At 35.1% G+C, this 26,684-nt stretch overlaps 1 protein-coding gene and 1 long non-coding RNA gene across 2 annotated transcripts; one reads left to right on the forward strand and one right to left on the reverse strand.

Annotated features, from left to right (window-relative positions):
* Positions 1-39: 39 nt before the first annotated feature.
* LOC123665284 (facilitated trehalose transporter Tret1-like) lies at positions 40-17,584 on the reverse strand. Its single transcript, XM_045599606.1, has 11 exons — positions 17,506-17,584; positions 7,656-7,808; positions 7,067-7,269; positions 3,985-4,171; positions 3,607-3,771; positions 3,119-3,255; positions 2,220-2,312; positions 2,011-2,122; positions 1,079-1,193; positions 458-613; positions 40-145 (listed from the first exon to the last, which is right to left on the reverse strand). The coding sequence occupies exons 1-11, from the start codon at positions 17,567-17,569 to the stop codon at positions 115-117; spliced, it is 1,416 nt and encodes a 471-aa protein (XP_045455562.1). The 5' UTR covers positions 17,570-17,584; the 3' UTR covers positions 40-114.
* Positions 7,958-8,539, forward strand: LOC123665286. Its single transcript, XR_006745027.1, has 2 exons — positions 7,958-8,047; positions 8,095-8,539. It is a non-coding gene; the product is annotated as an uncharacterized LOC123665286 (long non-coding RNA).
* Positions 17,585-26,684: the final 9,100 nt, after the last annotated feature.

The raw sequence follows: 26,684 nt of genomic DNA on the forward strand, positions 1-26,684 counted from the left end.
TATATCGACTATGGTGTTTGATTTTGAAATGAAAGGTTGTTTGGGTTAACAATTAAAACAGTTTTATTTGTCATACAAAACTTATACACTAACATTTCAAGAGTGTTTTTTACATCACACAGCTTCTGGTTTTGGTTCTTTAGTCCTGAAAGAAAAGAAAAATTATGAATTACGAATATTTCTAATTAACTTTAAATTTTAAATAATCTGAACGGTCAATTACTGGTAAATTTATAATTTGTTCCATGTATAAATAATGATACAATTAATAATATCATCATTATCGCTTTAGACTAATTTATAGAGCTAATATCTTAACGAAATAATTAAGAAATATATTTCAGAATAATATTTATTTATTTATCAACTTTATATACTCTGATCAACTGTTGTAACAAGTAAAACGTAGCAGATATTTACAGATAAGTTTTAAAAGAAGTGTTTAGATATTTATTACCTGTTATTAAGCATATCCTGAATTTCGTCGAAAGTTTTCCCTTTCGTCTCTGGCAGCAATGGACTAATGGAGAATATAAAGCCAAGTCCACAGCAGATAGCGAGAATCCAGAAAGCAGTGTAGATACCGTAAGACGCGGCCACATCACGGAAGAATCTAGAAAATATTTTATATTAAAAAATACGATTTAATACGATATTTTTAATATATTGATATAGTTTAAAACGACTGTGAACTTTACGTCTGTTTTAAAAAGAACTTTAACAATAAAATTGTCGTTTGGAATTAAAGATAAGTATTTTAGGGTAACATTTATTGTAAACGACTAGATCGGCAAACAAGCTTTCGGCCTACCTTATAGTAGGCGGTTATCGTAGCCTATACACGGAAGCATCGCAAGTATGTTAACGACCCTACCCCCGACCCTGTCCAGAAGTCCACCTCACTCACACACACCACCGAACCCACACCACAGGAACACAATACTACTTGAGTACAGTTTTATTTGGTTGTGACCTGCAAGGTGGAAATACTTCCCCAGTCGAGCTGTTCCAATTTTAAGCTGCATATTTCCTGCTGTGCCTCAGTAAAATTTAAATAGAAAGTATAAATAAAAATGACCTGGTCCAGACGAACCCAGCCAGCCAGCACATGAAGGAAGCGATACCGCTGGCAAGACATTTGGTTCTTACGGGGAACATCTCCGCGACCAAGATCCATGGTACTGGACCAACACCTAAAATTGTTACATCGCTTTATACGATCAATTAAAATCATGAAATTTTTTTGGAATAAAATGATGGAAACACGCGTCTTTAGAAATAAAGAGGCAGGTACCACAAATAAATGTTTGTGAATGAACATTTATTTGTGGCACCTACTTACCACAAATAAATGTTCAGGCAATTTATTTTACTATTTTTTTGAGTTTACTTCTTACGAAATGATACAAGGACGGTGATATACAAAAATATGGGGAGTGAAATAGTATGAAACAACGGACGCTGGCGTACAGTGACGCTGAGAGTGACGTTTTACAGCGCTTATAGCTGTTTATTTAAGATGCCGATAAAAATAGCAAGCGTCAATACACAAAAAACATATGTTTTGATTTTAGTTTTACAGAATATTTCTTTTAATTTGTGTGGCATTTGTGCTTTTGTATTGTGTGTGTTCCCCGAACCACGACATCGGAGAAAATCCTATTGAGAGCCGTTAGTGTGAAGCATTTATTTATTATTTATTACTAGCTGCCCTGACAGATTTCGTTCTGTCAAAAATTAATAGTAAAAATAATAATTTTTTCATTTTTTTAAAGTATTAAACCTTGGCTTTAAGAAACACAAAAAATAAATTAGCCGAATTGGTCGAGCCATTCTCGAGTTATGCGCTTACCAATATTCATTTTTATTTATACAGATTGAATACAACGTAATCGTTTTTAAGGAGTAAACTGCATTCGTGTATCGGAGCTGACACACATATTCTTTTGTTATAAAGAAGTAACTGCACATAGGAAGAACGATTTAGTGTCATATCTTACTCATACTTACCTAGAGTAAAAAGTATCATGTAGATAATGAGGCATAAAAGTGGAAGGAATGCCCATGATTCAACGTTGTATTTGAAATGTGAATCTAGTAAAGCGTAGATGCCTATAATACCCTAAAACAATAAACATAAATTGATTTCAAGTTATCTGAATCTTCTATTAAGAAGATTTTTGCATTTACAATAACAATATATTATGAGTAAAAGTTACCAAAAATATAGTGAGACCCAGCGACGTCGTCCACATCAGAAGTTTTCTTCCTAGTCGGTCCACTACAAGGGGTGTTATACAACTCGTTATTACCTAAATAAAAAGAAATAGTAGCTATATAACAGATGTTTCGTTTTAGGCACTGTTAAATAACAGATATATATGAGGTCCAATATAAAGACCTTACTCCAAAGCACATTACTACTCGTAAGTATTGAATGTTTTTGTGTCTAAAATTCAAAATCAAAATCAAAAACAGCTTTATTCAAATAGGCTCCAAGAGCACTTTTAAATCGTCATTTTACAAATAAAACTTTAAAAATCAATTATTATATTCATAGAAGTAAAGCTACCACCGATTCGGAATGTAGATTCTGCAGAGGAGAATCGGCAAGAAACTCCGCAGTTACTCTTTTGAAAAATAATAAATAAACCGTATTTTAGTACAAAATTAGTAACATGTTGCATAAAATGCAGCATCACTAAGTCCACACATCTTTATTAACTATGTAATCCTGCACTGAGTAATAAGCTTTATCTATTAATTTTTTAAATAAAAACTTTAAACATATAACTTTAAATTTATGTTGAGACAATTCCAAAATCGTTTGTGGGATTTTATTACATAATATATATAATTGAACTTGTAATGGCAAATTATCGTATAAAAACATCTATTAACTTAAATAATATATCTCTCTGATCTGAGTCTCTGATCATTTATCACCTTTAAAGGGAACGTACCCATATTACGTGACCCGTTTTTACATGTTTTTTTTAAATATTTTTTTCTCATTTTATTTCTTGTTAGATGTTAAACGAAGCTAATTTTATATTTGCGAAAAAACAGAATATTTGTGTAATTCGATATAAATTAAAACATTATATTGGAGACTCACTTGAACAACACCCATAATGATAGTTCCATCTGAGGCAGATATCCGCGTGCCAACTTTCACTAAAAGTTCTTCCATATAAAACAAAAGGACATCGATCCCGGACAGTTGTAATAACATCGCTAAGAACACGCAAATGCCTAAAAAATACCACTAAATTAGCCACATAATAGGGATTTCAATAACTTAAGTGATAAATAATGATTTATATGTCGAAGATGGATGTGGAAATAACCTAAGATAGTCTGAAAGGAAATTTACTACCTTATTGCAAAACTAAACAGTTCGATTTAATTCGTTTGTATTAATATTTACTATATTAAAAAACTCATATCTTTTTAATGTTTTTACGAGTTAGTTATATTTGCGTTGATCAATATTACATAATAAAATTAGCAAATTTAATAATAATAATATTGTACCTATTGATACATTATGCTTGACAAATAATGTAATATGAGGATTAAAAAGAAGTTTTATTTTAATTTTACCTAAAGCCTTTATATTTCCTCTAGTAGCCCACAAGTCTTTAACGCTAGGTTCCACTCTGAACTCTCTCGCTACCATTGCTTGTAGTCCATCTAGTTCAGACTGTACGACGTCTTTAGATAAACCTCGCAACTTTTGTAAAATAGTCGAAGCTTCATCAATTTTACCTGTTTGTTATAAAAACATATATTAATAGATTGGACACATTAGTAATCAGTGGTTCTAGTGATTATCATACCCAAAGAAATACACTATTTGAAGAACTACATTACTTAATTATTTAAATATATCTTTCTTGTGAATACCCAGCTTATGTATTAGTGTTGTATAAAAATTACCTAAGTAACGTTCAGTATAAACAAAAATAAACAAAATGTTACCTTTATAAACCAAGAAGAATGGTGTTTCTGGTATGAACCAAGTAAAGGGGACGTAGAATAGTGACAGTATACCGCCAGTCGCCGTGAGCCCCCAGTATGTTGAAAACGGACCAATAGCATATGCCAGGAGGAAGCCAATGTTGATGAAGAGCAAAAATAGGGCACTGAGGGATCCGCGGATTTTGTCCTGAAAAGAAAGAAAGTTTTCAATTAAATTGCTTCATAATACAATAATTTATTTTTAAAGTTTTAATTTGTAAAATGATTCTTGTTTGATTCGATTTTGATAGTGCAATAAGTTTTTAAAAGATGCCTTTAAAGTGTTAGCAATAAAGCAAAAAGCAAATATCTACTAGTTGAAACGATGAACGTCGTACCGCCACTTTTTTTTAATGAATATTTTATGGTTATGTTTTATTTTCCACTAGACTTACATTGTACTGATAATAATGAACACAGCAAAAAAAAAAAACAATTTTTGCTGTAGTTTGGAAGTTATGCGCGTACATACCTACATGTTATCTTAATTAAAAGACGGGCTCCAAAAGGATTTACTCCTGTGTTGGGGGTTTGAAACAAACACATTACAAAAGCACAGACACTCATCTGTATGATCTATATAAATGTTTGCCATGTGCGGGGATCAAACTCGCGACCGCCAACGCAATAGCCAGAGTTGTGACCGTTACGCTAATCCGTCGTCTATTCTGAGTGTTTGCGACAGTCAACGTAGAACAGGTTTGAGTTGGTACACAAGTTTATTATTAATTTATTAGCAATCTTTATAATCAGATAATGTCTATTAATATCTAATTATAATAATCAATTTACAATTAAAATTTACTCAATTACGTTAGATATGAAATTTTTCTCACGCATGCATAAAACTAGAATTAATAACGAACAAACTCCCATACGGAGGGTTCTGTATAATTTTAATTGTAGCAGTCGTCTTGAATGAAGGCTCGTTTAAATTTCAACATCATTCTATTTTACTTATTTAACGTTATGATTGATTGATTGATTGATTGACTTGGCCAGTAACATCCCAATGAAGAACATAGGCCTCTTTCTCCATGAAGGAGAAGGGTCCTCTACTGCGGGTTGGCGGATTATATTGACGTTATAGTTTACAATTTATACTTCTTATAACCCTATTCTCTATTATTTTTCATTTGTCTGTGTGTTTAACTTCCTGTATTATGGACGCTGAAAGTACCTACTTAATCAATTTAATTATATTATTTACTGTTTTAATGATATAGCCATATGATAAACAGAAGGACGGATGGATTGACAATAATAGAATTTCAGGTACGTAACTCTAAGAACGGTTATTGACCTTTAATATGTTTTAAATTATGGAGTTTTCTCACACATTTTAAGACACATTATAGCGAAGTCCTGGTGTTCGGGATTTCTATAAATCTGAAAATATCACACGTTACGATTTGGTACACAATTTTTAATTGCAAAGCGATTAGATAGGTACTATCGAAATTAAAAAAACTTGCTTGTCATTGATTGAATCGTATTTACTTATTTAGGTTGTGATTGAATGTTACGGTTGGTTGTTTTATCGGTTGTTTTTAAAATCGGAGCCTTTACAAATCTATTTTTATTTTAGCTAACCACATAGTTTTATAATGAACACAATTAATTTAAATTAATGTTTGGTGTGTATAAACTGAAAAGTTACTAGTAAAAATTATTTCATCGGGAGTATTGCAGGCGCGTAGCTGACCCTATTCCCGACCATCCCCAGAAGCTCTGGCAACCTTACTCGCCAAGGAACACAACAGTACTTGAGAGCAATATTATTTTGTTTTGTTTAAAGAACGTAAGGATGAAGTACATCCCCAGTACGGATGCTCAAAATTTTAAGCAAGGTATTTTCGTGCCTCTGATTCAGTTTAATATCCCTGGTGGGTATAGGCCTCTTTCTCCATGTAGGAGGATTGGAACTTGATCCACCACGCTGCTCCAGTGTGAGTTGGCTGATTTATTCCCAACCACGTGTAAAGGTTGCTATCCGGTATCTATGATAACGATTGGGACCGACTGCTTAACGTGCTCTCCGAGGCACGGTGGGGAGACCTACAAGGACAGACAACCAAAACCGAAAAGAAATATTGTAAATACTCGTACAAATATCCATCCCGAGCGGGAATCGAACCAGAGCGACGTCTGCTGTGCCCTTTCTCGATAACTTCAAATGAGTTGTTGAATCGAAAGTCAAATTAAAGCTGCCTCTAAAAGCTTCATCTATCTATTACGTATCTCTGTAAGTTGGCGGATACTTTAACGAGATACTTACTTCCTATTCCTGTATAGATTAACCATCAATTAAGTGTCTGTAATTACGCATGTAATTACTAATTACTTTAATGTATACAAGGTTATTGACCATAAGGGCAGTTAGTGAAATAAAAATCTATTCTAATATTATAAAGCAGAAAAGTTTGTGTGTTTGTTTAAAAACACTAATCTCAAGAAGCACTGGTTCGAATTTAGAAATTATTTTTGTGTTGGATAGCCCGTTAGCCGATGAAGGCTATAAGCTTTTTTTCTTAAATTAAAGTATGTGAAACCGCAGGGCATAGATAGTATATTATATATTAGTTGTTGGGGATTATGAATATTCAATAAACTTTGTATTAACTTGTAGAACTTGTGTGCTTTACTAAGTGACTAAAACCTTTCGTAGAGGGAACACGCTTTAAAATCTAAGTTAGTATTTAATGGAGATCTAATGTATGGATAGATGGCATGTATATAAATAGTACGTGAAGTATTTCGTTTTGAAGTCCGTTGGCGCAGTTTGAACTGACCCTGCTAATAGGCTTTGAGCTCGAACCTACGACAGATTTGCTCCGAGTCTGGGGGTAATATAAATATAATACATGTGCTGATTTATATATGTATTATTTGTATATATATTTATTGATTTTTTTTTATAGTAATATCATTTAGTTGTTACCTATAACATAATCATTAATTTGCTTATCTTAGGAACAGACGACCTCGTAGGTATGTCAAAATTATATATTTATTTAAGTATACAAACAGAATTGTAACTAACCTCAGCTATCTCCCCAATATACAAGGGCACAGTGGCAAATTGCATGCCGGTAGCGCAACCCCACATGATGCGGGCGGCGTATAAGGTCGGCAGGTTGGTCGCCACACCAGCCAGCAACCAACCGAGCAGCAGAGGAACGTTCGATCCCATAACGATCAACCTCCGACCGATGCGATTTGATAATGGAACTGTTATCAGTGGTCCTGGAAGATTACTTGGTATATAAATACAGTTGAATTCATTAATGATTATGTAGTGTATGAATTATCTGTTTAATATTTCAAAAATTAGCGGGACATTTCATTTCGAAGCTCGAAAAAAGTAGTAAAGTTGAAAAAAATGAAATAGGTACTTTTATTAATACAAAAATAATTTATTTAAAATCATACCATATATTAAACCAACTATCACTTCATCACTTCAGCCTATCGCAGTCCACTGCTGGACATAGGCCTCCACAAGTTCGCGCCGAAAATGGCCTGAACTGTTGCCTATAGTCACCACGCTGGACAGACGAGTTGGTGACCGCAGGAATAACAAAGCAATGGTACTTAAGAAAAAAAGGGAGTAGGATTAAAAATAGTCTTACCAAGTAATCCTCCAAGAACAAGCAATGACCCTATCCATGATTCCTCCTGTAATGTAGGCGCCCGTGGTAGGGGGGAGTTATTTGAAGCAAGCTGCGGGAATACTGGGGATGTCCACCCCATAGACATCCCAGTGCATAGACTGCCATAGCTTGCTGTAATTAAATTAAATTTGTTTATAGTAAATTGCAAAAAAAACAAAGTGGTTTTCAAAGTATATGAATAATTCGCATTCAGCTTGTAATATCCAACAGCTGGGCATAAGTCTCTTTCTCCATGTAGGAGCAGGATTGGAGCTAAATTTACTACGCTATTCCACTGCGAAATGGCGGATATGTTATTTACTATTAGTAACGATTATTTATTTATTTATTAATCAATACGTAAAGTACGAGTGTGTATGTTCTCTAACAAAATCAAAAATTGCTTTTTTTCGAATAGGCGTCAACAGCACTTTTGAATTGCCATCTTATAAATTAAATTTTTCCACCGATTCGGATGCAGAAAGATTCGGCGAGAAACTCCGCAGTTTAGTTTAAAAAAAAGGGTTAGAAACAGTTATACATAGGTGTTAATAAAAATTTAAGCTTACTTTGTGCAACAAATTACAGGAAATTCTCTATAAAAGAAATGAAATACTAAGAGGATAGTTGGACTACTTAACTACTTTATCAAACAACTAAATAAACTTTTAACAAACAAAAAAAGAAAAGAGAGAGAAAATGAATAATATGAAACTAGAAAATGCAAGTCGAATTTGTACATTAAGAATACCGTACGACAAAAATGGTAATAAAATTTATTATGCTCAAAAAATTGTAATAGACGAAAAACTTGGAATAGACGTTTTATCCTTAAATGTATGATTGAATGTAAAATTTTTATATAACAATGTTATCTTAAATTTTTTATACTCGTAATGCACCTTCACGATTTATGTAGATTATTATTTACTTAAGTGTTTTATTTTTTATTTCTTGAGTCAACTATTTTTTAAGTCAAAGTAAACGTAAAATCCTATCTATAATATAGAAATGAGTCGCTGAATGTGTTGCTAAGCGCAAAACTCGAGAACGGTTGGACCGATTTCGCTAATTCTTTTTTTAAAATATTCCTTGAAGTACGAGGATGGTTCTTACAGAGAGAAAAATTCTAAAAAAAAAAAATTAATAAAATTAAAGAATCGACTGTTAGGCGATACGAAGTTCGCCGGGTCAGCTAGTTCATTATAAAAATTTAAATAAAAAAAAACCTGTGTTATGATATATTTATTTTGGTTTGTATAATATAATAAAGGTATCCACTGCAATATATTGTTTGTAATATTATAAAAACGTATATATGCTTGAAATTCATCATTTAATGTTGTACATCAATCTTTTTTGTAAAAGATTTTTATACATATACCAACTTAGCATTTTTCAACTGAATCTGCTTCAAAGCAAATAGTTGTGATAGGCGGACAAATTAGCAAGACCTGTGAGTATATCTTTTTGAAATCGTAACAATGCTGAGGTAACTATTTACGTTCAAATTTCTTAACCAAATATTTAATTTAAATATTTTCATTTAAAAAAGAGACTATGACTTGACAACGCTATATATTCAGCATTAATTTACAAAGTAATTACAGTAAATTAAATCACTTATTCACAACCTTACGCGTCAGCTCACGGACGCCCACTGCTGAGCATAAGCCTCTCCTAATGCTTTCCACGACGATCGGTCCTGCGCAGCACGCATCCAGCGGCTTCCCGCGACCCTGACCAGATCGTCGGTCCACCTCGTGGGGGGCCTGCCAACGCTGTGGCGCCCGGTACGTGGTCGCCACTCGAGAACCTTTCCGCCCCATCGGCCATCGGTCCTTCGAGCTATGTGCCCTGCCTATTGCCAATTCAGTTTTGCGACCCTTCGAGAGATGTCGGTTACCCTGGTTTTCCTACGGATCTCCACATTTCTTACTCTATCACGCAGGGAAATACCCAGCATTGCCCTCTCCATCGCCCGCTGAGCGACTTTGAGCCTTCTTAAGAGGCCCATATTTAGCGACCACGTTCACTTACACTTATTGTTCAATAATTGTCTACTAATCAAATGACATTTTATTCATTATGCGCATTATTGTATTATCGTATTGTATTAAATAATAAATCAGTGGTTTACACTTCATTACCTTTAGCATATTTATTGACTTTTAAAAAACAAGGTTGCTATTATTGATGAATTTACAAAGTAAAACTGTTCTTATTGAGGTAGGGCACAGCAGAAAATCATCATAGCAGCCTTTCGCAATCCACTACTGGACATAGGCCTCCACAAGTTCACGCCAAAAATGGCGTGAACTCATGTGTTTTGCCCATAGTCACCACGCTGGGCAGGCGGGTTGGTGACCGCAGGGCTATTTTGGGCTTTGTCGCGCCGAAGACGCTGCTGCTCGTCTTTGGCCTGTGTATTTCAAAGCCAGCAGTTGGATGGTTATACCGCCATCGGTCAGCTTTTTAAGTTCCAAGGTAGTAGTGGAACTGTGTTATCCTTAGTCGCCTCTTACGATACCCACGGGAAGAGAGGGGGTGGCTATATTCTTTGATGCCGTAACCACACAGCACAATGATGATGATAATAGCGAGTAAAGCGACCGTAACTCCTGAATAGGTCAGGGATAGGGAGTAGATACTTCTGGTGTTGCAGGCATCTATAGGCTACGGTAACCATTTACCATCGCGAGGGCCGTACGCTTATTTGTAGCTCTAGTGCTTTAATAAAGATTTTGGAATACCTGTAGCAATGTGATGATGGTCCTTGATTTAGTTTTAGTGGACTAGCAAACTTCAAATTAAGATTAGAATGGTAAGATCCTGGTAATAATTTAGGTGAAAAAGGTTTTTATTACAAGACCCAAGTGAGACACGTGTAATAAATTGTTAGAAACGTGTCTGTATGATAATCAACAACAAACAACAAACAAGATTAATGATCAATACATATTCTAAGGTTAATAATGATAACAAAAATAATAGTTACACTGTTGTTTATTTTGTGGCTACCAATTAATATACAAGTATCATAAAAATTATTAAAAAAAATTTGAGAGTATCTTTTATACGCACCATATTTTATAGTCACCGAAATAGCTATAAAAGATACAGCCTGTGTATTTGGTTTATTTTAAAAATAAGTTTCAACCTTCTCTTACAAGTTTCGGCAGGATCTTGATTTTATTATACATTTTTAAAGATTTTATGGAAAACATTTTATTAAAATTGCAGTTTATAATCATTTTCCGTTTATTACTTTATAAATGCTCCTGTACTGTACATTTAATATACTGTTAGTTGATCACCTTGAATTAAGCTCGCGCAAACTGGTGCTTTACGGCTACATGGTGGAAATAACCTTTAATGCAAGAATACAAATGCAGAATACAATAGATTTACAATAATTTGAAATTTATGTAGCTTTTTTGCGTGTATGTATTATGATACGGAATTATCTACTTGAAACATCCTCGAGTACGCTTTTTTGGACGAAAGGCTATCTAAACGATAACAAAAACAAATCTAAAAATACAAATGAACAAATAAAAAATTCTCAGGGGAATTTTGTAGTTAATTTTTAATAAGTTCATTCTTAATAAGTTAAGAAGAAATCTGCTTTTGAAAGATTTTTTAATAGCAGCTTTTTTCAATTAACTTGGGTTACATTTTTTGTTCACAGATAAACATAATAAAATACATTAAAATAACTTTAATAGGACAAAATTCGGTAAAGTTTTCACCAATGACTATTTGTTGGAATATATATTAAATAAAACTATTTATAACATATTTAAGCCGTGTTTACTTCTTATCCAACATACATAAGTCTTGGAAAAATTACAGAGTCAAATAATATGTCATAGGAATGTGTTCTATTTACAAAATATATATAAAACCTTCACTCCTCCTAACGCATTCCTATACTATTGATCAGATTCTCCAATCTTTGGGATTGCAGCCCTTTAGTTAAAATATCAGCTTCCATCCTCTCTGTATTCACATAAATAATATAAACTGTTTTCTCCTTAACGTGCTGTCGAATGAAATGCGTTCTCAAATCAATATGCTTGGTTCTATTGCTCACAATTTCATTCTTGCACATCTGTATTGCCGCTTGACTGTCGCTATATATAAGTACACTATTTTGTTGCTTACAGGCAATGCTATTCCACAACATTTTTAAATGTATAGCCTCCTTTACGGCTTCTGTTAATGCCATGTACTCCGCCTCGGCTGTAGACAAGACTACTGTTCTTTGTTTCCTTGATTCCCAGCTAATGCATCCACCAGCTAATTTGAAACAATATCCTGTGTAGGATCGTCTGTCAAGTGTACACGATGCCCAATCTGCATCTGCAAATCCATAAATGGGACATTCAGTTTTCTCGTAAATTATTCCGAGCTGTAAAGTTCCTTTTAGATACCTTAGTACCCGTTTCGCACATTTAAAATGTTCTTCACCGTAGTAGTTATTAAATTGTGATAAATAACTAACAGCAAACATTATATCTGGCCTGGTAGCCACAGCAAGAAACATCAATGTTCCAATCAAATTCTGATACGGTAAGTTTTCTACTTTCTTTTCTTTTTTATCTAATTTTAATCGTGCTTCTATGGGTGTACTTACTGGTTTACAGTCCTCCATCTTATATTTACAAAGAACTTTCTTAGTATAATTTTCTTGCGATATCTTAATTTTTCCCTGTTTTATATTAACTTGTATACCTAAAAATTCAGATGGTTTTCCCAAGTCTTTCATATCAAACTTTGTTGTGAGAAAATTCTTTACCTTTTGTAACTTCTTTTCTGATGTATACGCAATCATTAAATCGTCAACGTAAAGACAAATTAATATTTTATCTCCTCCTTCTTTAAAAGAATACATACAAGGGTCTGCTGGTGACGGTTTGAAACCAAAAGATTTTAATTCTGTGTCCAACTTTTTGAACCATTGTCTTCCAGATTGTTTCAAACCATATAATGCCTTTTTTAATTCACAGACCTTTTCTCCTTTTACATTCCTTAGGTCTTCTAACATTCTCTTTGCTTTAACTAATAAGTTTGAATTTTGATTGCTACTTTCATCGTTTATAATTTCAATTAAATATTTTTCTAAATATTCTGGTGCTTTCATTTGAATTTCCTCATCCAAATCACCATTTAAATATGCAGTTGTGACATCCATCTGATTCAACAAAAGATCTTCTTCTACAGCTACTGCTAGTAGTAATCTTAGTGAACTCAACTTTGCAACAGGTGCCCACGTCTCATTATAATCCATTCCTGGTCTCTGGCTAAACCCCCTTGCTACGAGGCGAGCTTTCTTTCTCTGTCCTTTATCTTTCAGAATCATCTTAAAATCAATAACATTTCTACTTTTATCTTTAGCTTTAATTTTCCATGTACCATTTTTTACATGTGACATCATTTCTGACTTGATAGCTTCATGCCATTCATCGTCCATTTCTGAGTAGGCTTCCTCGTCACAACTATAATTATACTCATTACTTTGTTTGTTGTAAAGAACTTCTTCATAGTCATCTCCTAAAAAATAGCTTTTAAACCAATCTGGTTGCTTTCTAATTCTTTTAGGTCTTTCATGCCTGTCAAGTATAATTTCATCTGGTTCTTCTTCAGGACATGAATCATAAATTTCGGGTTCAGAATGTGAGTTCTCTACATTTTGATCCATTATCTTATTTTCTCTAGTTTCTCTTTCTACTAGGACAGGTAAGTTATTTTCAGCATCCTTTTGAGCAATTAAATCTTTTTCTTTATTGTTTTCAAAAATATTTATTTCTATTTCAGGTTCCTCGCGTTCCAATTCTACTACCTCAATTTGTTTATCGTAATAAAACATTTCTAAAATTTTCACGTCCCTACTGACAATGACATCTTTCTTTTTAGGCAAATATATTCTAAATGCTTTGGCATTTGATGCATATCCCATAAAAATACCTTCTTCTGCCTTGGGTGTAAATTTTCCCTTCCTTTTCTTATTGAGGACAAAAGCCTTTGAACCAAAAACATGTAGGTGATTTCCTGAAGGTATACGACTAGCCCATTTTTGATATGGCGTCTCACCTTTCAATGCTTTTGCCGGGCTTCTATTAATTAAATAATTCGCTGTGTTTATAGCTTCAGCCCACAAGAATTCTGGGATATTACCTTCAATTAATAAACATCTTGCCTTGTCGAGTAGTGATCTATTTTTCCTCTCACTTAAACCATTTTGTTGAGGCGTATAAGGCGCGGACAGCCTTCTCTGAATACCATGTTCCTTTAAAAATTCATTAAAATCATTATTACAATATTCGGTTCCATTATCCGACTGTAAAAATTGTATTTTTCCTTTCATTTGATTTTCTACCTCGGTCTTGTACTGTTTAAACTTATTCAATACTTCACTTTTATTTTTCATAAAATATACGTAACCGTATCTTGTAAAATCATCGGTAAAAGTGACGAAATATTTATTTCCAGCAATAGTATCACAACGCATAGGCCCACAGACATCAGTGTGTATTATTTGTAAAGACCTTGTAGATTTCAATGCTTCATGTGTATGAAACGGTAAAACTGTCATTTTCCCTTTAATACAAGTTTCGCAATTACCTAATTTTTCATCATTGTTAATTATTAATCCGCGCAGCAGTTTATTCCTTGATAGTAGTTTTAAGTCACTTTCATTTATATGACCAAGTTTCCGGTGCCATCTCAGAATATTATTTTCTTTTCCAGGTACTAAATTAGCATTTTCAATGACATTTTTATTGACATTTTCAACTTGCAGATAATAGAGTCCATTTTCTCTGACAGCCGTAACTAAAACCTCTCCCTTGTCATCTATAATAAATGCTTTATTTTTATTAAACAAAACTATATTTCCTTTATCAGTAATTTTTCCCACAGATAGTAGATTTACTGATAATTCTGGTACATATAATGTATCAAGGAGGTTATACTGCATATTTTTTATTTTTATTTCAACTTTTCCTTTACCTGCTATATCTGCTGTGTGATTATTTGATGCTAGTTTAAGAGAACCTGTTTCATCGTGTATATTAGAAAAATTCTCTTTCACTCCTGTCATATGGGATGAGCACCCACTATCTAAGCACCATTTATTATTATTTTCTTTAGCTGTGCTATGCAAACAAGTCGGTAATATGCCGAAGCTTTTCTGCTTCTCAACAGAAGAATCTTTTCCGTTTCTTTTGATAAATTTACCTTTCGACCAGCACTCAGATGCCTTATGCCCCTTCTTTTTGCATTTAAAACATATTGGTTCAGTAAAATTCGTTTTAGAATATTTTTTATTCTTATTATAAAATGCACCTTCAACCTCTCTGCTTGTGCAACTCTGTCGAGCGTCAGTCTCTTCTATGATTTTGATTTTTAGATCTTCAGGGTTCGGTAAAACATCCCTTGATTCTATCGCTATTCTAAAGTTTTCGTAGGAGGTTGGTAAACTATAAAGCATCATAATACTCAGCAGTTCTGGGTGAATACTTACTTCCATGTTTTGCAATTTGTCTACAATATCCATGAAATTATTAAGGTGATCCCGAACATCTTCACGTGCTGTCATCTTTTTTACAACTAATTGTTTTAACAAACCGGCTTTTCGTGCAGGCCCAGAGCTTTGGTGGATAGACTTCAACTTATCCCACACCTCTTTTGAAGTAGTGCAGCCACTTACTTGTTTTAGCTCATTAGGTGACATGAGAAGTAATATCTCAGCCTTCGCCATCATGTCCTGTTTTTTATCGGCAACTTCGCCTGTTACGTATTTCCACAACTCATTTTTAATAAGGATGGCTTGAGCTTGTACGCACCACGTATCGTAGTTATCCTTTTTCAGCGGTTCAATCCGATAATTTGTAGACGTCATCATACTCGATTATTTTTGAGTTTACATGCAACTTCTCGCTTCTACAATTACTAACCACGCTCTGCTACCAAATGTTGGAATATATATTAAATAAAACTATTTATAACATATTTAAGCCGTGTTTACTTCTTATCCAACATACATAAGTCTTGGAAAAATTACAGAGTCAAATAATATGTCATAGGAATGTGTTCTATTTACAAAATATATATAAAACCTTCACTATTACATATAATCACTCTAAAGTAATGATGAGGTAAATAAATCAAAAATAAATTAAAACAAATGTAAATTACAAATAGAAACTCTTCAACAATAAACTATATTCAGCTAAAGATAAATGAATTATTATGTCAACTATAGCAAAATTTATACATGAACATCGATCTAGGAGAGCTTTCGTAAGTATCGGTTATTTTTACACAAATAGAAATAAATACAGTATGAACCGGAACAGAAGTTATAAATTAATAGTAACATCAAGTTTTACACTGCTTGAAGTTTCTAGGCTAAGGTATTCGCAAAAAAGTAAGTATATAATAAAGAAATCTTTAAAAAATATTGACGATTGCCAGAAAATAACCTTAGAGTTTATATTAATAGTGTTTAAACTTTTAACTAAAGCATACCTATTATTCGGATCAAGATTACATTAATGATAAAGATGTGAAGGTTTCTTGGCGCTGTATTGCATGCGAGACATCCCTGGTGTCAAATTTTGCGGACTTTAAATTCGGATTCCGAAATAAAGTCCGCAATTTAACAGTATTTGACTTTTTCTGAGTTTCACAGAGTTATAAAGACTTATTCTTTGAAAGGTATTAAATGTAGAGTTATGAAGTCTTTAAAAAAATCTTACAAATATATCCACAAGGGATTTTTTTACTTACATTGTTTTAACGTGTCGGTTGCCAATTCTTTTGCTCGTTTTTAGTGATTTTTTCATTGAATTCTACGTTCTGAATCTGTGATAGCTTTACTTTAACCATAATAAATTCGATAAAGACTAATACATAAATAATATATTAATGATAATATATAAATTTACATTAATTTTAAAAACGTCTAAACTACGAGCTTTCTGTCTTAAGGGGATCAATTCGCACACCTTTTCCATATTGAAAATTAAAAAAGAAGGTATGGTTGTATAAGAAGTTTTTCTCAGGCTGAAGTTCTAACTACAGGCGAACTGTGGGAAGGAATGTTTTTTAATAGTTTTTATGTATGTATTTTTTGTTTCCTTTCTATTAATATTTTGAATATTTTATATTAAACAAAAAACATTTTGCAGTCGTAATTGAGTACTGATTTATTTATAATTTTTTTTTGTTAACTGGCATTAAATTTGACTCGTCTTTTCATATTTTTAATAAACATATGAAAAGTTTATTTTGTCCTTGTATTTTCACTCGAATAAGTAGACGTGTTACGCGATTTTACAACATAAATAATCTTGAAATGGATTAATTATTTTTAAAATATTTGTAATGGTTATATCTTTTACCCGTCGTACTGTGGCTCTAATTCGGATCTCCAGCAATCTTTGTTAAGACTAATAATTCTTGAGAAAAGTACATTTAAATAAACATACAATTTTGTAAAATAACAATAGTGCTACAATATTTACCACCGGTTTTTATAAATCCTACTTTACAAATGGTAAAGGTTAACAAGATAATAACTGCCTTTGTACTAAGCCTTTAATATTGCAGGAATTTATTTGAAGGGCTTGTATGAACAAGTTTTGTTAATTAATACGTTGAGAAAATAAATTTTTTTCTTAATTTAGTTAAAAACAGTTTTTATATCAGTGAAATTTCATAAAATTAATTTAGTTTTTTTGCATATATTTTGTAGACAATGTATCTAATAAAATTAATAATGAATCAATTCTGAATATAAAATATGAAAAACAAAATTTACCTAATGACGCATATAAATATTGGTGCCATTTTAATTTCAAGTCTTGACCAAATTTGTCAAACATCACTCAAGCGATCACTCAATTTGAATATACAAACACTGTTTAATAATAACAAGTAAATCACAACTAATAGACGTGTACACTTACAGACATTGCCGTGAAGTCTGTACCAGTACTTAATTACCTCAAGTCCAGTTACATTCACATTTTTTTATTGTTATCTGTAATTGTTTGTAGAAAAAATAACTAAAGTACAAATAGTGTCAGAAAAAAATAATTAACAATTAAGATAGTAGTATTAAAAGCAATTTAAATAAGCTTTAAGAGATTTATCGGTTATATTTGGAATTGTAAAAAAATTACAATCTAGAATTGAAGTTCAGAGTATTCACTAAGATGAAGCAGCAGTGAAAATATGATTTCAGTGGTTTATAAAGAGATAAATTTGTTAAGCGATTTTTAATAATGACGTATGTCTGTTTTATGAATCTTCCTTCACCATCAAATTCTATGTAATATATTATATGTAATGTATGTATGTATGTATGTATATGTTTAATTATTTGAATATTTATAATAAATTTGTTGTAACTTGTACACCTATGCTGACGTTAGACCATTTCCTTTGCCTGGGAGAGATTGCTTTTTAGCGATAAGGCCGCCCTTTGTACCTAATGAATATATTGTTAATATTTTTTTTCTTTCTTTGCTATGTATCATTTCTGTTTTTGGTGTACAATAAAGCGTATTATTATTATTATTATAAACTGTAGTTGCCATGTCCAAAGTCTCAAATTACTTTGTTCAAATTTTGACAGGACATTTCCTACTTGTACCCTATACAAAAATAATCTAAAAGAAAAATTTCCTAATAATTATTACAGTAAAGTAGAAAAAAAGGGTAGTGTTACAGTATTTTAAATTACGAAGTTGATAAAATAGCATAATATAGAACAAAATTAAGCAAAAAATCGCCAAAAGAAAAAGGCGAAGCTTAAGAGAGTTGGCGACGTGTTGTTGGCTTATCAAGCAACAAGTCTCTCAAAATTAAGTATCTCGAGTGGAATTCGACAACTGAACCGAACTTACAACCGTAGCTGCAAGAGGCAGTAGTGTAACCGCTGCGTCAAATAATTGTGTTTGCTCGCAAACGAAAAAAAAACCGACTTCAATTACATCGACGAGTAGTACAACGTAGATCGACGAAAAAATAGTCAAGTAACTACGCGTTATCAAAGATTACTCAAAAAGTAGTTATCAGATCTCAATAAAATTTATATGTGACCACATGACAAACATCAGCTTTCAATTAAATTAAAAATTATTAAAATCGGTACACCCAGTAAAAAGTTATTGCGGATTTTCAAGAGTTTCCCTCGATTTCTCTAGGATCCCATCGTCAGATCCTGGTTTCTTTATCATGGTACTAAACTAGAAATATCTGCTTTCCAACAAAAAAAGAATTATCAAAATCGGTACACCCAGTAAAAAGTTATTACGGATTATCAAGAGTTTCCCTCGATTTCTCTAGGATCCCATCATCAAATCCTGGTTTCCTTATCATGGTACTAAACTTGGGATATCTCCTTTCCAACGAAAAAAGAATTATCAAAATCAGTACATCCAGTAGAAAGTTATGTGGTATAATACAATGTAGGTCGACGAAAAAAGCGTCAAGTAAAAACACATTATTAGATATAACTCGAAAAGTAGTTGTTAGATCTCAAATAAATTTAAATGGGACCAATTGACACACACCACCTTTCGATTAAAAAAAATTTGTCGAAATCGGTCCACACGGTCAAAAGTTCTGATGTAACATACGTAAAAAAAAAACTACAGTCGAATTGAGAACCTCCTCCTTTTTGGAAGTCGGTTAAAAAGCCTTCCAATGTCAAAAAAAAAAACACGCAATGATGACGTGTATTGTGTCTGTGTTCTTGTGTGTATTGTTTATACAATTTTCATAATTTTTGACTAATATAATACTTACATGGTATTCATTATTATTTTACTTATTAACTAATTTATTTAGTTACCTTTATTAATTATAATAATGCTTTTATGTATGGAGTTAGCAACATATGTATATCAACTGGCAAGTTGTGGCAACAAACAGATGATACTTGAAAATTTTCCCGCGTTTACAATTTAAATTACCTGTTACTAATGACATCTAATTTTAAGCGAATAATTACAAGTTTAATTGACCTGAAGTACTGTGCCCTTGATCTTGAATGTCATTATGACCACCTTCACGATTACCAATAATTGCTTTAAATTTAAGCTTTGACCTAATTGAAATAGGGTCGATTCTTCTTTGTTTAAAAAGTAAAAGTAAGTTATAGTCATTTCACCGGATAAACTACCTCTATCCTTACCTTAATAAGAACCTTAGTAAAACAGAATACGGCCTAGTTTTGTTTGGCAAAGGTCTCGTAAAATGGCTTTAGAATAGATTGTTCAAGTAATTGTCTAGATGCTGGAAAGTACCTACAACAAATATCAATACAATTTTTTGCTACTAAATTAATAACATCTAGTAAACCAAACCACCTGGATTTATTTGTCAACGTTTAAAACGATGGAAATTGTGAGATGATTTTATGTTAGTTTCTCTAGTAGGTAGGTACTTATTTTTTTTTTTGGTACGTTTATGACGCTTAAAACTAAGTATACCTATAAGATGTTCGACTCCTAACGACGGTCCTTCAAGTGGGTGATTCTGTAGGTGCAATAGATCACTGGATTACATTCCATGTGAGAAAAAATTCCAAACAATCAGATAGCCTATTTAAAAATTTGACTTTGTTTACATAGTGGAGCTGTTTAAATAGATGTGTTAGTTATCCCAGATATTACACAATAAACAAAAATTTATTTGACTATTAAATTGGTGTACCTGAATAAAAATAATCTATAAAATTGGTCGTTATTTGTTTTTTAATGTTTTCTAAATTTTGTAAAACTTTGTTAAGTGAATGAAATTATGCAGAAAATTGGAAATTTCCGAAAAAAGTGAACGTGAATTCAGAAAAATTATTCGACATCACGCCTTTGTCAGTTCAAAAGACAGGATAATGTCTGGCGGGTAGGCTTTTAAAGATATAAATATACAAAAACAAAAGTAAAAATAATTATAATTGGTATTAACACGTCTTAACAATTCAACACGATCCATGTACACTATGTTTAAATTATGTATGTCTTTATCTTCAACAATATAATAAAAATGTAAATGTTTGTCCACGCTTATCTCAGAAACAGCTTATCCGATTTAGATTTGGTTTTCACTAATAGGTATATTGTGGTAAGCTTCACTCAACATTTAGTGTTTGTTTGGTGTCAATTGGTTCATAAATAAATGCCAATTATGCCAATTTAAAGAATCACCTTGAACATGTAAATACCCAAACGACGGTGTTTATAATCCATAATTGTGTTTGCAGACAAACGAAAAAAAAAACCGACTTCAATTACATCGACGAGTAATACAACGTAGATCGACGAAAAATAATTGTGTTTGCTCGCAAACGAAAAAAAAAACCGACTTCAATCACATCGACGAGTAATACAACGTAGATCGACGCAAAAATAGTCAAGTAACTAGGCGTTATCAAAGATTACTCAAAAAGTAGTAATCAGATCTCAATAAAATTTATATGTGATCACATGACAAACATCAGCTATCGATTAAATTAAAAATTATCAAAATCGGTACACCCAGTAAAAAGTTATTGCGGATTTTCGAGAGTTTCCCTCGATTTCTCTGAGATCCCATCCTCAGATCCTGGTTTCCTTATCATGGTACCAAACTAGGGATATCCCATTTCCAACAAAAAAAGAATTATCAAAATCGGTACATCCAGTAGAAAGTTATGCGGTATAATAAAATATAGGTCGACGAAAAAAGCGTCAAGTAAAAACGCATTGTGCTGTGTGGCTACGGCACTAAAGAATTTAGCCACCCCCTCTCTTCCCGTGGGTGCCGTAAGAGGCGACTAAGGCATAACAAGGTTCCACAACCACCTTGGAACTTAAGAAGCCGACCGATGGCGGGATAACCATCTAACTGCTGGCTTTGAAATACACAAGTCGAAGACGGGCAGCAGCGTCTTGGTGCGACAAAGCCAGCCCTGCGGTTACCAACCCGTCTACCCAGCGTGGTGACTATGGGCAACACACATGAGTTTGCACCATTTTTGCCACGAACTTGTGGAGGCCAATGTCCAGTAGTGGACTGCGATAGGCTGAAGTGATGATGATGATGATGAAGTGATGAAATTCACTTTGTCTCTCAGTAGATAAATTTGAAATATTTAAAAGCATATTAGCGTTTATAGAGTTTTGTATATAAAAGTTTGAAGGCGCTTGAAATAACTGAATGAAATGAATTTATGTAGAATTGTAGGTTTATATTAAAGTATCTAATTTCGTCAGTAGTTGGTTCAGCTAGTAGTAAACAAAGAAATATAATGTGCACAGATGTAGTAAACTTTTTAAATACAACATGTACTTAAGCTCGTAAGAAAATAAAATACGTAGGTGTAATAATATATATCGAGCTGGGATATTCATTTTTTGTTATTTTTTATTCCGGCTTTATCTCCGAAGTTTAAAAGAGGGTGGGTTTTTGTAGGGGATGACGCGTTTATTGTAACAGGAATCCAATTAGTTGCCGCAACCCACACTGCGGGTGAAAATATTATGCCGGCAAATTTTCCCGCCGACGACGCCATTTTTTATTGTTTTTTTTTTAAATATAGTTTTCAGGCATGTAAGTAGATATATAAGAAATAGTCAAGTAAAGCTAACTACATATAAGGTGAATTGAGAAATATATGCTTCAAACACACAGTAAGATTTATTTTCTATTATAACTTATAAATATTTATACGATTTGGTTTATCTTTTCCTACTTACAATAAATATCTTAAGACACAAGGTCGCCTGCTCCTATGGGAAGCAACTTAATGCTTGTGTAAGTAGGTAACTGCTGACTGTTATATTTTTGATTTTTTTTTGTTATAGTTTCACAGGTAAGGAACATTTTTATCTTAAATTTAAAGAGAGGTAAAGAAATGAAAATATACTAGAAATTAAATTGCTTAAGAGAAGAGCTCAGTGCTTTATAAAGTACTTATATATTACGAAACCTAATTTAAAAAAGCAATAAACGAGATGATGTGTTAATAAATAACTACCTACTTCACGATCACAATTTATCGTGTAACATCCCACTGGTGACCACAGGCCTCATTCTAAGTATATGTAGAAGAAGCACTGAAGCTTAATCTACCACGCTGCTCCACACCGGGTTGGCTGCCTGCACAGATCACAGGAATACTCCGTGGCGACGCACAGTGGGACAGAACCGTGCGTACCGTCTCAAAAATCTGTAACTTTTTTGTAGATTGAAGTAAATCGCTGAAATTTGGTATGTAGTGTCTCCAGAGTACATACAATCCAATAATGAATGTATCATTGTCAAATATTTAATAAATAATATAAAATAAAATAAAACAAAATAAAAATGTAGTATTTTAATATTAAACCATGGTTTGGTTAACTTATTGAATTATTGAATTATAATCGAGTCAGGGGTACCACTGCAACTTCTGTCGAAAGTTGTATTGTGGTATACGGGTATGCGACCCCGGCTTCCCGAGCTGCTACTGTCTCTGGCCCCCTCCCGTCGAGACAGTAGTATCCCCACTGAAAGTCTGCTTCGGCGAGGGTGGCAACCCAATGTAGATATTGCGAAGGGGTTTGGTACACTCGGCGATTCAGCAAGGCAAGGTGGATGGCCTAGGGCGACGGCAGAGGGCGTACAGTTACCGTCGGCCAGACACATCATCCGACCTCTTCCACAGTCGTATCGGTTCACCGTTCCACTGAATTAGGGAGGGGGAGGACGAGTGTGTGCGCCTGCGTATGCGCGAACGCTTGCGCACCTTAATATATCCTGCGCAGTTGACTGCTTCCGATTCATGGACTCCGTGTACGCTAAGTCCTATGGCGATGGGTTGAGGTAGAGAGGCCCGGCGGGATGCGAGCCGGGCTTTGTCTGATACCTACACATAGGCGGCCCCAGGGGCGTGAATACACGTCCTGGTCGCCTTCGCATTGCAAGTATGGGACGACAATGCGAACTCGGCAGCACCTGGGGTGACAGAGCAGCCCTATTTAGGGAGGCACTGCTCTCCTCGCTCAGTCGAGGAGGGGGCTAGAAAAGGTGCCCTAAAAAAAGGCTCGTCCCAACCCGGAAAGTGGTAGTAACCGCGGCTGCCACTGCATCAATCTAATTCGTGGTCGACGTAACAGAAAGAGTAAAACAATCATGAAACCGCCTACCATGATATTTGGCGCGTGGAATGTAAGAACGCTCATTGACCGAGATGGCAACGCCTGCCCCGAACGCAAAACCGCTATAGTAGCTCGTGAACTTCTTCGTTATAATGTCGATGTGGCTGCACTCAGCGAAACACATCTCGCTGATGAAGGAGAGCTGGTGGAGGTTGGGGGCGGTTACACTTTCTTCTGGAAGGGTACCCCTTCATCTGAACCTCGTAGGTCTGGGGTAGGATTTGCCATCAAAACTCAATTAACAAAGCGACTTCATGAATGTCCTGTGCACATCACGGACCGCGTTACCACGCTGCGCCTTCACCTGGACTCGGACAACTACCTTAATGTCATCAGTGTTTATGCACCAACGCTGGACAAGTCTGATGACATCAAGGACAAATTCTATGAGGAATTATCTCAATGCCTTAACAACATCAACAGCGAAGAGCAGATATTGCTGCTAGGCGATTTCAATGCCAGAGTTGGCCGAGACTATGAGGCTTGGCCTGGAGTTCTGGGCAGACATGGAGTCGGCAACATGAACAGCAATGGTCAGTTGCTGCTCAGTCTATGTGCTCAATACGACCTTGCGATATCGAACACTATGTTTCGGCTTGCCGCTAAGCACAAGACAACCTGGATGCACCCGCGGTCTAAACACTGGCATTTGATAGACTACGCCATCATACGGCAACGAGATATCAGTCAAGTACAAGTCACCCGTGTTATGAGAGGTGCGCACTGTTGGACTGACCATCGACTCATTGTCACCAAGCTAAGACTCCGCCTCCGCCGGCCTCGTAGATCTATAGAGAAAAAGCCTGTGTGTTTAAACGTGGATAGGCTAAAGTGCTGCGAGGCTAGAAAACAATATGCCGAAGCCTTATCGGGAAATCTGTTGCCTGCTAATGAGACGGATGATGTCAGTGCTGCTTGGGGAGCTATGTCTAGTCATATTATGGAAACCGCGTTAGCTACATTGGGCACCAAAGACCGGCGTAGTGAAGACTGGTTCGATGACAACAATGAGGCTCTCCGGGCAGCACTCGACAAACATCGGGAACTCTTGCGACAGCACAGTAGAAGAGGCGGAAACATTGCGGCGGTCAAAGCGAGTGACCAAGAATTGCGCAAGCTGTCTCGTCAGATAAAAGATAAGTGGTGGCGTGACAAAGCTTGTCAAATGCAGTGGCTTGCTGACACTAATCAGCTTCGGGAGTTTTACTGCGAATTGCGAAAGCTGCTTGGTATTTCCTGCCGAGCAAAAGTACCTCTGAGGTCTTTAGACAGTTCACACCTCCTCACTAGCAAGGAGGAAGTATTAAAACGCTGGGCTGAACACTTTAACACTCTATTCAACGTGGATCGATCAGCAGATCTGCGAAACATCAGCTTAATGCCTCAACTCCCTTTATCTATCGAGCTAGATGAGCCACTGACGTTCGACGAGGTTGTCACCGCCATCAGACAGCAGAAAAATAAGCGGGCAGCTGGCATTGACCATATACCAAGCGAGCTGTTGAAGTACGGCGGTAAGGATTTGCACACGTCTCTTTGGAAACTGTTTGTCCGAATGTGGGCGGAGGAGCGAGTCCCAGACGATTTCAAATTGTCTCGTATTAGTGCCCTTTACAAGAACCGGGGCGATCGTTCTGACTGTAGTTCATATCGCGGTATTTCAATATTATCTGCTCCTGGGAAGGTCTTTGCCAGAGTTCTATTGAACCGCCTAAGGGACTTATCAGAAAGGATCCTGCCTGAAACCCAGTTTGGCTTCCGACCTAACCGAGGCACATGTGAAGCTATTTTCTCGGTGCGTCAACTTCAGGAGAAAAGCAGAGAACAGGGACGTCAGCTGTATCTCTGCTTTGTTGACTTGGAGAAAGCATTCGACAGTGTGCCTCGCGAAGCCCTCTGGATAGTACTGGGAAAGCTAGGATGCACAGAGAAGTTTGTGAGACTTCTGCGACTCCTGCATGACAATATGCAGTGCTGCGTCTCCGTAGACGGCGAACAGTCCGACTTTTTTCCCGTTACTTGTGGGGTAAAGCAAGGGTGTGTCCTAGCACCCACACTGTTCGCCCTATACTTTGCAGTAGTAGTCAAGGAGATCCTACAAGCTGTTTCTGAAGGAGTTCGCATTCGCTTTCGCACTGATGGCAGTCTTTTCAACTTAGCTAGACTTAAGGCGCGCACCAAAGTCTCTTATGCATTGATCACAGAGATCATGTACGCTGATGACCTGTGCTTTTTGGCAGAATCCCCAGACGGCCTGCAACAGCTGATGTCCGCTTTCCACCAAGCATGTTGCAAATTCGGCCTAAAGATCAATGTTAAAAAGACGGAAGTAATGTCTCTAGACATCCATGGTCGGGAGACACTGACCATTAAGCTTGGTGAGGATGTGCTGAAACAGGTCGATAAATTTCGTTATCTGGGGAACACTATAACAGCTAATTGTGACCTTGATGCCGAGATCAACAGCAGGATAAGTGCTGCAGCTGCAACATTTGGAAAGCTGTGTTCCAAGGTCTTCTGCTCGCATGACCTTAAGCTGGCTACTAAGATCTCGGTTTATATGTCGATCGTGCTGCCAAACCTTCTCTACTCTTCCGAAACCTGGTGTGTGTATCGTCGTCATATACGCACTCTCGATCGATTCCACCTTAAATGCCTGCGCACCATCATGAAGATCAGATGGTCCGATCGGGTACGTAATACCGAAGTTCTAAGACGGGCCAATGTTGGTGGCATTGAGGCATATTTGATGCGTCGCCAACTTCGGTGGTGCGGTCATGTATCACGGATGTCGGAGGAGAGAGTGGCGAAG

This window comes from Melitaea cinxia, chromosome 23, assembly GCF_905220565.1.
Source record: "Melitaea cinxia chromosome 23, ilMelCinx1.1, whole genome shotgun sequence".
Lineage (NCBI taxonomy): Eukaryota > Metazoa > Arthropoda > Insecta > Lepidoptera > Nymphalidae > Melitaea > Melitaea cinxia.

Coding starts and splice junctions, on each gene's coding strand:
- LOC123665284 (XM_045599606.1), bottom strand. CDS start 17,569: ATGTTTGACAAATTTGGTCAAGACTTGAAATTAAAATGGCACCAATAT. Junction 4,172..7,066: donor ATATTGGGGAGATAGCTGAG/GTTAGTTACAAT, acceptor CTTTCTTTTCAG/GACAAAATCCGCGGATCCCT. Junction 3,772..3,984: donor ATTCTTCTTGGTTTATAAAG/GTAACATTTTGT, acceptor TATAACAAACAG/GTAAAATTGATGAAGCTTCG.